This window comes from Mus musculus, chromosome 7, assembly GCF_000001635.26.
Source record: "Mus musculus strain C57BL/6J chromosome 7, GRCm38.p6 C57BL/6J".
In the NCBI taxonomy this organism is placed as follows: Eukaryota; Metazoa; Chordata; class Mammalia; order Rodentia; family Muridae; genus Mus; species Mus musculus.
In genome coordinates this window covers 133,876,138-133,891,326 of record NC_000073.6, presented here as the reverse complement: position 1 = coordinate 133,891,326, position 15,189 = coordinate 133,876,138, and the positions used below count along the sequence as shown (strand labels likewise).

General features: G+C 46.4%; 2 protein-coding genes across 3 annotated transcripts in view; one reads left to right on the top strand and one right to left on the bottom strand.

Annotated features, from left to right (window-relative positions):
- Positions 1-8,128, top strand: part of Adam12 (a disintegrin and metallopeptidase domain 12 (meltrin alpha)) — a 341,899-nt gene extending 333,771 nt beyond the window's left edge. The window contains exons 22-23 of the mRNA NM_007400.2: positions 1,023-1,153; positions 3,331-8,128. Of these exons, the coding sequence (NP_031426.2) occupies positions 1,023-1,153; positions 3,331-3,385 (186 nt within the window). The 3' untranslated portion in view covers positions 3,386-8,128. The remainder of the gene's footprint in view (positions 1-1,022; positions 1,154-3,330) is intronic.
- Positions 8,129-9,790: 1,662 nt separating this feature from the next.
- The window catches only part of Fank1 (fibronectin type 3 and ankyrin repeat domains 1), a 104,701-nt gene continuing 99,302 nt past the window's right edge, over positions 9,791-15,189 (bottom strand). The window contains exons 6-10 of one of the 2 annotated variants that reach the window (XM_006508120.3): positions 14,414-14,579; positions 11,305-11,448; positions 10,978-11,055; positions 10,839-10,883; positions 9,791-10,729 (exon numbers count right to left, since the gene is read on the bottom strand). In XM_006508120.3, coding sequence (XP_006508183.1) covers positions 10,667-10,729; positions 10,839-10,883; positions 10,978-11,055; positions 11,305-11,448; positions 14,414-14,579 — 496 coding nt within the window. In that variant the 3' untranslated portion in view covers positions 9,791-10,666. The remainder of the gene's footprint in view (positions 10,730-10,838; positions 10,884-10,977; positions 11,056-11,304; positions 11,449-14,413; positions 14,580-15,189) is intronic. The other variant, NM_025850.2, reaches the window with a different exon arrangement.

The following is a 15,189-nucleotide window of genomic DNA, read 5'->3' as shown; positions in this document are numbered from 1 at the left end:
GGACAGTATGTACAATACTTACAGACTGGTTCTCTCCAGGGACAGCTAGGAAGGTACCCCGCGAGGGCTTGGGGTTTCTCATATTTCCATTAAGCATTTAAAGCTGACACATGAGTAACTGCTGGTATAATAATTATCTGTGCTGGTAATATTTTATGTGCTCTTTTATTTAAAATAGCTTACTCCATTTTCCAGACAGGTAGACTTGTGTGAGTCCCAGATCAGTGGCCTTTGGGTGTAACTCAATGTAGAATACCCCCCAAATTCTCACTCTGCCCCTGTGGCCAGTGGCCACTACATCACTCGTTATATCCTCACAGATCTTTACCTGTCCTGTGAGCCACTGCACGGTTCCTTCCCACAAATTCTAACAAGCGCTCTGGTGGGAAAGCTACAGGACATTCTGCAAAGCAATCTAACTCTCTCTCTCTTTCCAGATCTTTAAACCAAGAGGAGGACAGCTCTCTTGTGGGTCCTATGCATCCACAACTGTACCAGTATTTAGAAACTGGAAATTTAAGCCGGGCATTGGTGGCACATGCCTTTAATCCCAGCACTCAGGAGGCAGAGGCAGGTGGATTTCTGAGTTTGAGGTCAGCCTGGTCTACAGAGTGAGTGCCAGGACAGCCAGGGCTACACAGAGAAACCCTGTCTCGAAAAAAACCAAAAACCAAAACAAAACAAAAAGCAAACAAAAAGAAAAAAAAAAAAGAAAGAAACTGGAAATTTTCTGAAGCCATGGGTAGAATTATATCCACCCCATATGGACACTGGGAGAGAACCAGATTGTCCACTGTACCCTTAAGACCTGTGGGGTCAGATGACCCACATTTGAATGTACCTATGTGATTCTTTTCAGTGTTACAGAAAAGTTTCCAAGAACGCTAAAGATAGGCCCTACCTTATACTGTAGGCAGGTTATATACCCAAGATGAAACCAGGGTTGTATAGTAGCGTGCACTGCCTTCCAGAAGTCTTCTGGACACAGAGCTGAGTCACATGTGACCTATTGTCTGTTGCAGGGCATTCGAAAACCCAGTCCTCCTCAGAAGCCTCTGCCTGCTGATCCACTGAGCAGGACTTCTCGGCTCACTAGTGCCTTGGTGAGGACCCCAGGGCAGCAGGAACCTGGGCACCGCCCAGCCCCCATCAGGTGGGTATCATCTAATGGTATAGGGTAGCTGGACTAACCATACTGGTTATCAGGTGTTGAGCCATGCTTCCTACCTGCCCTGACATGACAATGATGGGAGATGAGTGTAGAAATAACCAGGAAGCCTTCACTGCAAACTATAGCTGTGCAATGGCTCACTTACCAAGATCACAGCAGGATGAGATGACCCAGGAAAGCTGCTGACAAGGGCCCAGCCTGGTCTCCAGCAGGCACTAAACAAGATATTGTATCTGTTTGAAGGTTGGACCTCTACCACCCTCACCAAGACCTTCTCTGCCTAGTCCATGCCTGGGACACTAGCTCAGGGTGGGAGAGCATAGAGAAACGAGGGCTAAGCAGCTGCTCAGTAGCTGGAGCCCCAGGGGCTTCTCTACCGCTGAGTAACCCGTGCAGGCTATCTCCAGCTGCAAGCATCTCCACCCTCTCCCACAGGGGACGAGGCGGATGCCGGCCAAACTCGACTTACATGGGGAGAGGTTACCCACAGCCATAACTGAAGCTGGCTCGTGCCTTTGCAACTTAGCCAATGTTAAATATCAAAGCACGTCAAGTTGCATTTTAGAAAAGGGTAATAGGAACTCAAAACACTGCTCCGAGATACTTGCTGCTGAGGCTTCCCGCATCAGGTATCTCTGTAGTGGAAACCATGGCATGCTGGGTGCTCGCGCATCTCCCACATTTGCTGGTGTAGCTGGGAGTGTTGACAACATGGAAATCAGCCAAGGCTGCAGCTCAACCTCTTTCTTAGTGAAATTATTCCCTTGTGGGCTTTTTGTTGCTTTGCTGTCCTCAGTTCTTAGGTTAGAACATGCTGGACAAGTGCTGCACACCCCGAGCCTTGGTCTCCCTAGTAGCCCAGGCTGACCTGAACCTCCTGATCCTTCCCTCTCCTTTGCATTGGGATCATAGGTGTGAGACACCGTGCCTGGGTCGCAGACTGTTTAACCCACAGCCTACCTGCCTGACTTGCGTGCCCTTTAGCAGGCTGTGAGCTCTTTGAGCACCAGAGAACCAAAGGTACTGACTGTTGGCCAGGAGACATGCTCAGCAACTCCTCTCTCTGCAGGGGAAGGCACACGTCAATGAGTGATGATGGCTCGTGGGAAGAATGTTGGCCTAGGAAAGAAATGACTACCTCATAAATCTCAGAGATAATGCTGGTCAAAGGGTTAGGAGAACAGTCTAGTTCACCACTGTAGAAATGCAGGAAAATATTTTGCATAGCATTTCAGTTACTTTTGATATTCTACTAGATTAAAACACCACATGGACGTAATGGGGCAGGCAGGGGAGCACTCCTTTTCATAATGCCTCCAAGTGGGCACCCTGTCTTAACCTCTGCTGATGTCAGCCTGGCTCCCCATCTCTCGAGTTGTGCAGTGTGATCCTGTAGCCACTAGGCATGTCAGAGCTGGTTAAAAATAAAATAGAAGTATACAAAAGTGTGAATAAACTCGAGCCAGGTTTTGAACACTTGACTCCGCCCCTGTTGATGCCCTCAGCACTTTATGCAGATTGTATACCTAGATGCTGAAAAGGGCTAAGTGAAATGTAGTGATAAAACTGAGTTCACCTAGATCATGTGGCTGTGAGAAACACCGAATCTGAGACTGGAGAGATGGCTCGGCGCGTAGGAGCACTTGCTTGCTCTTCTAGAGGGACCGGAGTTCCGTGTCCAGCACTCACTTTGGGTCACTCACAAACTATCTGTAACTCTGGCTCCAGAGGGGTCAGAAACGCCCACTTCTGGCCCCCACTGGCATCTGCACTCATGTACAGAGACATCCCGATAAATAAATCTTAAAAACTTAGAACTACCTGAGCTATTCATATCCATTTTTTTTCTGTTGAATGGTGCTGTTCTAGAATCAACTCATGGATGGGAGGCATAGTTCCAGAGAGGGGTAGTAGTATTGTGGGAGGTCACTGGGAGTTCTGCAGCAAGGTCCTTCATAAGATCAGCATCCACCCCCACCCCAGGAGCTAACCTGGCCTCCAATCTCAGGTGGGGATCTGTGGGCTCTAAGCTGGGAGACACACCAGTGTGCAGGAGCTGCCTTCTTCCAAGGTCAGGCCTTGGAACTTGTCTACAGAATGGCTTCTGAAGTCTAACTGCAGTTTTGTTTTCCCCTCTCTGGCTTGCTCTCTCCATCCAGACCTGCCCCTAAGCATCAAGTACCCAGACCTTCCCACAATGCCTATATCAAGTGAGAAGCCAGCCCAGACCGGTCCTCAACAGTGAAGACAGAAGTTTGCACTATCTTCAGCTCCATTGGAGTTGTTGTTGTACCAACTTTCCGAGTTTCTAAAGTGTTTAAAACACCATTCTCTCCAGACCCTGGAGCCACTGCCATCGGTGCTGTGCTGTGGTGCTTTGTGTACTTGCTCAGGAACTTGTAAGTTATTAATTTATGCAGAGTGTCTATTACTGCGCAGGGCGCCGTAGCAGGCATTTGTACCATCACAGGGCTTTTCTACAGAAGGAAGGCTCCTCGTGCTTTTGTTTTTCTGGAGGACTTGAAATACCCTGCTTGATGGGACCTAAGATGAGATGTTTACTTTCTATTCAAGGCCTTATCGGAAAATAGCTCCCCACCTTCCCAAGGCTGTTATGGTACCAGACACACAGCTCAGGACACCCCAGGGAGAACCTGGCATGGGTTTTCTTTGTTTGCTTTCATTTTATCTTTTATATTTTGGTATCCCTATCTTGGGTTGTAGCCAGGGCCTTCAGGAAGGTCTTGGGCCACTGCATGCTAATGGCCTTCAGGTCCTGCACCCTGAAGCTCTCAGACAACAAGTAGGATCTGCTTTCTAGCCAGCAGCTTTGGAGAGAACCTGGGGTACTGAAAAGAAGGTTTGGGGTGTGGTTATACCAGGATGGAGACTGGAATCCTAATCTGGGCAAACATCTGACCTTGAGCTGAGCAGCCATGAGCACCTCTAGGAAGCAAGGACGGCTGAGGTGCTGCACAAGGCTCTGCTTTGAGAGCTGGCAGGGGCTTCTCTCTGGCTGCCCTTTGCAGAGTGCTAGCTGGCATGGCATGTTGTTTACATCGGGAACAGTGGTGTTTCTACAAGAAAGCCACTGCCTGGGCACTGCAGACCTCCGTCTCCTGCCCATTTAGAGCTAAGCAAATTACCACATTGTCTTCTGGACTGTAATACAATGACCCTGTGTTCTGACAGATAGAGGAGGCTTTCTATGGAACCATAACTATTTTCAGATGTGAACTAGTAACCAGATCTAGTCGATCAACTCTGGAGATAGAAATCTCCTTTTTACTGCAAGGCTCGACTTATTAAAAATTAGGCAGAATCCATATGCTTGCAAAAGCTATAACCACGTGGAATGCTCTTCTCATGGCACAGCCTGAGTCTGGTATCCTTATTAGTAGCCATTGGACAAAGCACCCAAAGTTACCTGTGTGTTCTCTTCAAGGCATCCTAATTTCTTCAGCATAGAGAGACTCGGTCTTCCTCACATTCTGAACATACCTATCAATGACTAAGACAGCAAGGCAATCCGTTTCCGAATACTGAGTTGCTCACGAAAGGCAACCTCAGCCAGGCAACTCTTTCCCTCTGCTCTTTCAGTATGTGACTGGGAAGCTACCTTCAGAAGCAAATCTTCAAGGTGCCTCAACCCAATGGCATGAAAGATATATATTTAAAAAATAATAATGTAATGCCAGAGGCCTTCCCTGCCTCCAGATGGGGCGTAGGATGACTAGCTTTCACGACAGAAGGTAAATGACAGCAGTCCTCTACCTCGTCTGACTGCTTTAAGATCAAGGCTTCTTTGGAAGGGTAACTAACATTAATGGCTGGCCTGTGCCTTGAAGCAGAAGGGAAAATACAGATAAGGAATTTGGTTTGCTTTCTAGAATCCAAAACTGTATCCAGCATTGGGAAGCATGGTCTTCATGACTGGGTAAATAAATCCACGTCACAGATGCATAAAAGAATAACTCTTATGACATGCCTCTTTTTGTGGCACAGAGACAATATTGCTGCCACTGAGATGCATACAAAATTTCTGTAACTGATATGTCATTCAGTAGTTGTATTAAGGCCAAACATCCACAACTGTAAAGACTTATAGAGTTGTGTGGGCGTTGTCTTGTGAGACACACAAAGCCTCAGCTGAAGCGTATGAGCTCCTCCTCCAGGTGGGAGTGATGGGGAGGCTAGAAACACACAAAGACAACAGAAGAGCTTTGGTTTGGGGGGGGTGCAGAGAGAGTGTGGTTTAGAGGAAGTTGGAGCCATGATCTTCTGCCATCTCCCCAGTGTCCACTAAGGATGCCGATGGTGCCTTACCAGCTGTGCAGTGCTGGCTGCTTGCTTTTACAGAGCCATGCATTCATTTCTGAATAAGAACATATTTAATCCTGAAATTCCCTTACAGGACAGACAGTGTTACTAAAGGAATTCCTCTAAGATACAGTAGTTGTCAATTAAAGCATATTTAGCAGTAACTTCAATTTTAACAAAATTGGGACCCAATAGCCAGCATGAGGGTTCTTTGACAGAGGGTAGTTTCTCTCTCCCTTTCTCCATCCTTCAAATGACAAGACGTCAAAACTAATACAGTTCATTTGCAGTCCATCTCATGCTTATACATACTAGAGGTATGACTAAAGTTGGTTGAGTCATGGGAGACCATCCCTGAGAAAGTCCAGTCGGTCAAGAGCCTTGCCAGGTGGCGTGGCTGGACGTCCTCCTTTTGTTCCTGCACTGAGGAATAGTTATAGGTTATGTGACCCCACTTCACAGGCAAGTGGGAGGCGAACCTTGCAGGCATGCCCCTTAAAAGCTGGTCTCAGACCTACAATAGTCCTGAGTCTGTTTTCCCAGCACACAGAGAGCAACAATGCAGTTTTCCATTTCAAAATATGCATGCCGAGTTTGCGCTCTGTGTGAGTGTTTCCAGGTTACACATATGGGATGACATCACAGAAACCACACAAGCAACAAATTAAATTCTACGGGAAGAAATCCTCCTGACTGGTCTCTGAGGAGACATTTTTATGCCTTCTTAACTTTATTAGGAACTCTCAGGCTGAAGCTATGGGTCATTGTTCTCCAACAAATCAATACAAGCCATCAATGCACTCTCGAAGAACTGCCAAACCCTGATCTGTGTGAATGTTCTCAGGAGCCTGTGATCCCCATGGTGCTACAAAGAGGCTGGAGCTGGGCCAACAAGAAGGCCTAAGAGTCCTCCTGCCTCTCAGCAGATGTTTACTGAGCACTCTGAGCCAGAAGCACCCCGACAACCAGGAGGACGATGGCTGGGCAGTAGGGCGCCCAGCCACTTGCAGCTCTTTCCTCTGAGGCCCGCTTTGTGTTTTAATTCCCTTCTGTCAGGCCCCAGCCAGAGGACACTGTCTATAGATCCTCCCTCTCAGTTTTCAGACGGCCTAAGCCATACACAAATGACCCAGACTAAGAAACACCAATACTCCCAGCAGTCCCAAGAACTGGTTTTTAAACACTATGACAAGTAGAAGAGGGTGTCACAGAGGCCATTTTTTTTCTTTTCTTTCCACTCATACTGGAACCTAGGTCCTCTCTCTACACTCCTAGTTCCTTTACACAACTCGGCAGTGGCTCCATTACACCAAGGACACAGAAAAACACAGGTACCGATTTGCCTTCCTCTCCTGCCAATCACAAGTGCCTTACTCTGACCAGACCCATGACAAAACCTCTGTCATCCAAGAGAGCCAACTCTCTACCTTTGTTACTACTTCAAGCCAATGTGGTAACTGCTAACCTTCAAGGGTCACCTAAACAGTATAGTCCAACCTTCACCAGGACCATAGCACAGAGCAACCTCCAGCACACACACACACACACACCTTGAATCTATCCCACAGCATATCAACCACAGTGACCTCCCTCCCACCGCCTTGTTCTAATTACAAGGTGAAGATGGCCATAGAAAATCAAGTTAGCACTAATTACAAAATGCTTTTGATGCAACCTGAATTTCCCAATGGCACCTATTGCTTTGAAACTCTGATGAGTTAAGTCATGCTCTGGGAGCTGTGAGCCCCATGCTCAGATCCACTGGGCAGGGGGGACTCCTTGCAGGAGACATGGGCACACATATGAATGTACCATTTCCATGCCTTTTGTGGAGTACAGACATATAAACATAAATACTTCCATTCACGCACACACGCTTACATTAGGAGTAGTAGTAAGTTTATTATCAAAACACTGCAAGCTTTTCTCCTATAAGAGAAACTAGGAAGGGAAAATGTTGAGTGTGGAATTCTTAGGATGCTCAGTATGGACAGAGATCACCAGGAGGCCCTAACACTCAGGAATCATTTTCAACCTGGGAAACGATTTGGCCCCTGCAAGTTGAAAGCCCCACCACCTGCCTACCTTTCTATATCATACATCATGTTCTGCGTGATCTGAAATTCTCCAAGAAAGTAACATTTTAGCCCTTAATTTAGCACATTGAAATTGAGATAGAGCCGATGTCACGTGGCTTTCCTTATAATCCGATCAGACGCTGGTTTATGCTCACTGGCCTGTGTGCTGCTATGTCAGAAGGCAGTGATCAGAAAGCACACAAATCTCATGAGACTAGAAACACAATTAACAGCCCTCCCGTCAGGGCAACTTGGTAGTGGTTGGGATAGCCAGTCATCTGAATATTTGTGGCAACCAACAGCACAACCCGAGCTGGCCACAGACTGCTTAGCTCTGTTCTGACTGATAGTACATCTCAGTTAACCGGCACAGCCTTTCTGCAGGGCTTCGTCTACGGAGAGCGCTTTGGTTAGCTTGTTTTCATGTTTGTATGTTACATGCTGTTATTTTTGTACGCATTTCTCATATGGGGGAATCTACAGGTAAACACAGCCTCCGAGTTCAGTAGAAAATGTCATTGTTAAGAGTATTATATCCAATAAACAGTAAACAGATAAAGTTTGGGTGTGTTCTCCAGAATGTTATTGATACAAAATTAAGGGGAAAGTCTTGTGCTCACTCACTTACAAGAGTAAAGGCATCTTGGAGTACTGCACAGGCAACTGAAGAGAAGTGTTGAGAGGCCAAGGTAGTGTGCTGTGAATCCTGGGAACGGAGCGGGAAGAAAACCGTTCAGTACACAGCACTGGTGAGACAGTGGGGGAACCTGATGCCATTTTGAACAATGTGAATTCATAACCTATCAGAATAATTTTAAAATTCATAGCATTTATAGAAAAGTTCAAAAAGTACTCAATCATAACACTATCAGATTCACAGCAAAGAAAATCTAAATGTAATACTTACACGTTTTAAAGATAGCATCCAACTTCATTAAACTGCAGGGGGGAAAGTGTATGTGTGTGTGTATATATATATATATATATATATATATATATATATATATATATGTATATATTCAAAATTACAGCAAAAAAAAGAAAAAAAAAAAAGAAAAGAGAAGAAATCTTTGCCCTTACCATTTAACCCAAAACAGAGCATGTAGGTTTTGTGATGTCACTGGGTGACTGACAAATTGAATTGACACAAGGCAAACAGGTATTCCAAATGCATGGAATCTGACCTCTGCCCTACTGCCTCTCAGGATCAAAGAATGATAATTTAAAAAAAAAAATGTGTGCCCTAGAGATATAGCAACTCTCCAGCCACCTAGAGAACAGCAACTGTAACTCTGGAATTGATGTATACTGTGGGCTCTTTATCAACCTCCCAGAATTAGAAGCATTGACCTGTTATCCTTGTTCAAGTCCATCCCTCTGCCCTGTCTCTGATCTCCAGTTCAGAGCGTCTGAAGGGATCCCACAAAGGTGGTGAGCAGGCGACCCCACTGCGTCTGTGAACTCAAAGGTCCAGTAAAAAAAAAACACCCTTATGATACTAGAACAAAAGCAGTCCCTGGAGCAGGGAAGGGAGGGAATTCAGAGGCTCAAATAGACAAATTACCAAATGAAAGGGTGATAAGAAGTGATCTCAATATCTATAAAAGAAAAACCAAAAAAAACTTGCATAAAAAATAAATTTGTAAAAAATAAAGCACGCAATTTAATGAGTTCAAAAAACAGAAGCATGAGTTACTGGGGTTAGGGGGAGAGTGAACAGGCTATAAATTGCCTTCTAATCACTAGACAAACGGGACAGGAAATACATGTAGCCTTTGAGCTTGCAGACCCAAGACAGTAGCCAGTGTTACCAAGCTTTATGCTAACGAGCAGGATCTGAGGGACCCTCCTTGCATACAGGGGCTGGTGGGTACCATCTGCACCAGGCCCAGAGAAGATGGGGAGGTGGGTGCTGATCTCGAACAGAGCACGAGAGGATTCGCCCCTATAGGAAAGGTGACACGCTCACGCGACATCCACAGACAGGATGAGATACGGCCACAGTTCAAGTCCCCGGGTGGGTGTTTTGTGAAGCCTGCAGGGCAGAGCTGGAGACTGACCACATCTGAGTCAGTGTGTGGCTGTTTTCTCTGCGGCTTCCCCAATGCTGAACCTTGGTTACCTTTTCATGGGCCTTCCCTAGTTTGGTTTTTGTAGTTTTGATTTTGGTTTTTGGGGTTTTTTGTTGTTGTTGTTGTTTTTAAATAAGAGTCCACTCCTGTGAGGGTTTTTCTAGCTGCTTTATTAGAAGGCTAAATGAACCAGTTTGTCCCTGGAAACACAAGATGCACATGTTTCTGCTGATGTTTAAGCTTGGTCCAGCTAAAACTTCCCACATTTCTATCTTTGGGCTCTTAACTGACAGTCTTGGTGTCTTAACCCCTTTTTGTCTACAACCTATAAGATTTGCCTCAAAAATCGTATCTACTCTCAATGTAACACACTAATCACTGGGGAGGCTGTCCAGGGCCTGGGTCCTTTCACCACAGAGGTGAGCATGGGCAGACACATGAACCGATGGACCTGCCCTCGCAGCCCTGTCCTTCAACTAAACACTGCAAACAGAACCACGCCAGCCTACACATATGTATTCTAGGCTTTGATGTGAGGCCAAGAGCCTAAGAGGGAACTCCTGGGTGCTTAGGAGGAGCCCCGCCCGCCGCAGGAGGCAACAGCAGCCTGGCCTGCAGTGGGGTGGGAGAGATAATAAGAAACACATGAGTGGAAGGTGCCAGGAGGCCTGGAGCATCTCGAGGACAGCTAAGGGGAAGGGGAGACAGGGGTGGGGACCCATGCACTCTCGTTTATGTAACACCAATGCGTAAGTATTTGGTTTTGTGTCTAACTGCAAAAGGCACAGGGCAAGAAAACATTCCTGTTCTACGGAGGCCCAGTGATGAGACCACATATGAACATGCTTAGGTAAAAAGATGTATTTCAATGTGGGAAGAGTTGCCCATTACATAAAAGTCACTGTGAATCTTCAACTAAATAAATAAACACCTCGTCCTCAGAGATGCTGCACGTCACGTGTTCAGCCCGGTGGTCACAGTTTGCTGTTCTCTCAAGTCGGTCTCTCAGATGAGTAGCACTCTGCTCAGTGGACAGAGGACTTCCTTGGCATCTTTTTTTTCTTTTCTTCCAGTAAGGAAAGTACATTCTAGAAAAAAATGAAACAAACAGGTAGATGTCCTTCAGGGTTCTGGCAGGTTCTATGAGTCTGAAAGAACTACAAAATCAGTTTTAATAGGCAGGAGGGAAGGCCTCACCTGTCTGTCAAAAACTCTGGCCATTTCTAGGACACCTTTGCCAAACTGGAAGGAAACACAACTTCCTTAATTTGATCACAGATTAGAGTGTGAAATTCTCATACATGCTTTCTTCTCGAAGGACCCCAGTGAATGTTACCTCATTTTTCACAGTTGCATCTGCCCCTTTATCAAGAAGTAGCTGAACTAGCTGTTCGTGATTATTTAAGACAGCGACCTAGAAACAGAAGAGTTGATGTGAGGAACACTCTCCTCCAGCCTTGTTCCCCTCCAGCGAGTTCAAGAAGGCCAGCATGAGCAACATGATACACCCCATTTCAAACATATAGGGACTGTAATGACCTCCCCCACTTGTTAATGGCTAGGACATACTACATAAGCAAACCCAGGGCTCAGATACAAGCTGCTCAATTCTCAAGCCACGTGTAGTGGTAACAAAAACTGAGACCCGGGGAGAACGGTGTACCATGAGAGGCGTCTTTCCATCTTTGTCCTTGATGTTCACGTCAGCCCCAGCCTCGATGAGGAGTGAGGCCACCTTCTGGCTTCCTGTCACAGCGGAGACTCTCATGAGTGGCGTCCATCCTGAACCAGTGTCTACAACATCTACCTATGTTGCCAAAGAGACACCTACCTCAGTCCAACCACTTTCCTGTGGCATTGCTGGGCAGACAGAGAGAGGTGTGCACTTCTCTAGACTCCCTCATTTCCTAGACATGTGGTGAGCAAGCTGAATTCATGTCCATGTTCAGGGCGGGGATTGCTGAGTCACCTAGGAGGTCCCCTGAGAGATCCCACTGCTCGCTGCCATACTCATCTGCTAAATGGAAAAGCTAAAAATGGGATGGGGAGGGGCAGGAAGGGACCAACACCTCCTCCTTGTGGTGGCCCTGCTCTCCACTGCTCTTCTTAGCTGTAGTGCTTAAACTCTTCTAAAGATTTACTTTGATTTTGTATGTGTGCGCCATGTGCATGCAGTGTCCACAGTGGCCAGGAGAGGGCATCACAACCCCTGGAGCTGAGTTACAGATGGTTGTGAGCCACCATGTGGGTGCTAGGAATCAAACCCATGTCCTCTGGAAAAGCAGCCAAATGCTCTTAACCTCTGAGACATCTCTCAAGTCTCTGACTATAATTTTAAATGTTTACTTTCTTTTCTTTCTTCTCTTTTTCTTTTTCTTTTTTTTTTTTTTTTCCTTAATTTGAGATGGGCCTTTGCTGTGCAGAGCAGGCAGCCTCAAAGTCACAGAAATCTACCTGCCTTTCTACGGCTGGGATTGAAGGCATGAGCCATCACACCTGGCTCAGTGCTAGTACTTTTCTTCATTTGCTGTATCTTTCACAGTGATTTAAATCTTGCCTGGAACAAGGTCATGATGACAAGAGTATACGCCTTTATACTTTACAAGGTTTGCATCTCAGGCAGGGAGGCCAGAGCTATCACAAACTAAGGGCATTGATGCCCAGTGCTATCTCCAAAACATAGTGTGCCCAGTTGTCAGATAGCCAATGCCCAAAACCTGGTTTATAAGCAACTCTTTCAATTTCTTCTTCCAAAAGAAAAAGTGTGGAATAAAAGGACATAACTGGCACCAAATTATAGGGTATCCCTAACCAAACCAAGAAGAGTAAGGATGGATATCAGAGAGTGTGGAATGTGGGGGTATGCACATTCAGAGAGAGAGAGAGAGAGAGAGAGAGAGAGAGAGAGAGAGAGAGAGAGAGAGAGAAAGAGAGGAAGAGGAAGAGGAAGAGGAAGAGGAAGAGGAAGAGGAAGAGGAAGAGGAAGAGAAAGAGAAAGAGAAAGAGAAAGAGAAAGAGAAAGAGAAAGAGAAAGAGAAAGAGAAAGAGAAAGAGAAAGAGAAAGAGAAAGAGAAAGAGAAAGAGAAGAGAAGAGAAGAGAGAACGCAAGCTACAGAACGCATTCCTCAAAGATGCAACAACAATCATCCATGGCCACCATGAGAATCAGAACGAATAACCGACGAGGCGCTGGCGGGAGGCTGGGGGTGTTCTCGATGTTCAGATGTATGAGACTGATGGATCCTCTCTATCCCATCACTCCTTCTCAGAAATGGCCAACTATGAGCAGCATTTGAATAACAATAAAATAACCACCTGCCTTAACAAGAGAGTCTCCAAAGCACCCACACACATTTCCTGTCTGGTCCTGGGGGTGAAGTGAGGGTATGAGTTTCTATTCCTCATTCAGAAATGACCAGTGACCCTCAGGGGTCACCTAGCCCATCAACTATACAAAAGGCTCCCTGTTAATGGTTAATGGTTTCATGTCCCCCTCAGCATGAAATTCTTACACCTTGGAAGAGGGGGATAGTTCTGCCTGGTTCTCAATTTTTCCCACTGTCTTCCAAAATGCCAGGTCAGCAACCTGCAACAGCATGGAGGCTGGGCTGCTGTCCTCTGTACCCACTAGCCCAGCTGTATTCATAGCTGTCTCCAGAGGACTCATGCATGCAGGCCTGTCCTCTACAAATGCCCCTTGGGCTACAGTAGAAGGTGGGATTTAACCCAAATGGTTGGTTATCTGAAGGTAACAGGATTGTATAGCTGAAGCCCAGAACACCCACACTTCAAAATTCCAGAACTTAAATGTTTATATCAGAGAACCTGCCTGCCTAAGAATCCCTTTCCTTTCCCAGAACCTCAGCTTGTTATCACTACAGACTCAAGTAAAGTATACAGGGCATTGTGGTCACCCTGCCACATAGCGCTCTCTCACTGAGACCAGCCTTCTGACTGCTTGCAAATGTCTCTCAGGCATAAAGAAACAAGGGATGTGGTAACTGGAATTCTCTTACTTCCAAGGTTTTTCCTTTGGGGTAAATCTGCTTTTTGATTGCAATGGCAGGAGCCAGTGAGAGCTGGGGCAGGAGGCCTGCTTTCCCACGCTTACACCTGAGATGAACTAGACAAATCTACTGACATCTTCTGGGACATGAGACTTTCCCAGGCTTGGAGTTCGAGGCCATTGATTCAACTTTCCAGGGCTTCCCACCTCTAATCACACCCAACACAACAACCTCTGACCTCTACACATACATCTGTGAACACATCCATATAAACATGTATACATCACACATGTGTGCAGAGAGAGAAAGACAGAGAGACAGAAAGAGACAGAGAGAGAGAAAGCCCACGAATAAAAAGAACCTAACTTTGAAAGCTACTAGACCTATGCACATCTCTGCCTCTCCTGCATGTAGCAGGTGCTTAGGAAGGCTTCAGCAACCAACTAAATAGACACCGGCAGTGACTGGACATACAGAGCAGCAGCAAAGACACACGGGTCAGCTCTGAGCTCCACCCACTTCCTTTGCTTCCACTTTCTTTCCTTGAGATGAAGCCTGGCTGTCACCATAGTTCCCCAGGGATCCTCCAAGGCCTTTCAAGCTCCTGAGCTGGAGACTCCTGGCTGGCTTTTCTCAGAGCAAGTGACCAGGTCGGCCAGCCTGCCTGCCCGCCCACCCGCCCATCTGCCTGCCTCCAGATCCCAGAAGACGGTTTCAAGTTCTGACTAGTGTGGTGTGGCTAACCAGGAAGCAAGGAGGCCATACCTCACAACCGTCCTTTATCATCCAGTCAATCACAGAGCAATGGCCTCCATCTGCAGCCCAGTGCAGAGCTGTGCAGCCTCCGAGGTCTCGAGCCTCCCAAGAAGCTCCGTGTCTCCGGAGGTATTTGACAACATCTAGGTGCCCCGCGTAGCATGCAAGCATGAGACTGCAACATAGAGAGGAAGCAGACTCCACTGTAGGCCCCACCGCCGACCTCGGATCCAAATTCCATCCACCCACAGTAAACCAAAAACTTGCCATCTGAGTGGGAAATAAAAAACTTTATTCACATAAAATGTACACATGCCCATCAACTGATAGATAAAATGTCAAATCCATGCAATGAAATGCCAGGTCAGCCGTGAAAGGGAAGTTGTCTGTAGTCTGAAAAATCTTAAAACAATATGATCATCTTTTATTATGCCAGGCATAAAGAGTCATAGCACATGATCCATTTACATGAATCATCTGGGAAATGCTAAGGAGGAAGCCACAGAAGTAGGCTGCTAGCTGTCCAGGGCTAAGAAGGGAGGGGGGATATATTCTGTATATTTCTAGAGTCATGAAACTGGCCCCCATGGTGGCGATGGGTGAGCAACTGTGTGAATGTATTTTAAAGCAGTGCATTTTATGGTGTGCGGATAATGTTTTAATCTTGAAAAATAAGTACTGGGGCTGGCAAGATGGCCCAGCAGGGAAAACATAATGACCTGAGTTCAACCCCAGAGGCCACGTTGTGAAGGGAGAGAACAGACTTCTGCAAGCTGTCCTCTGAC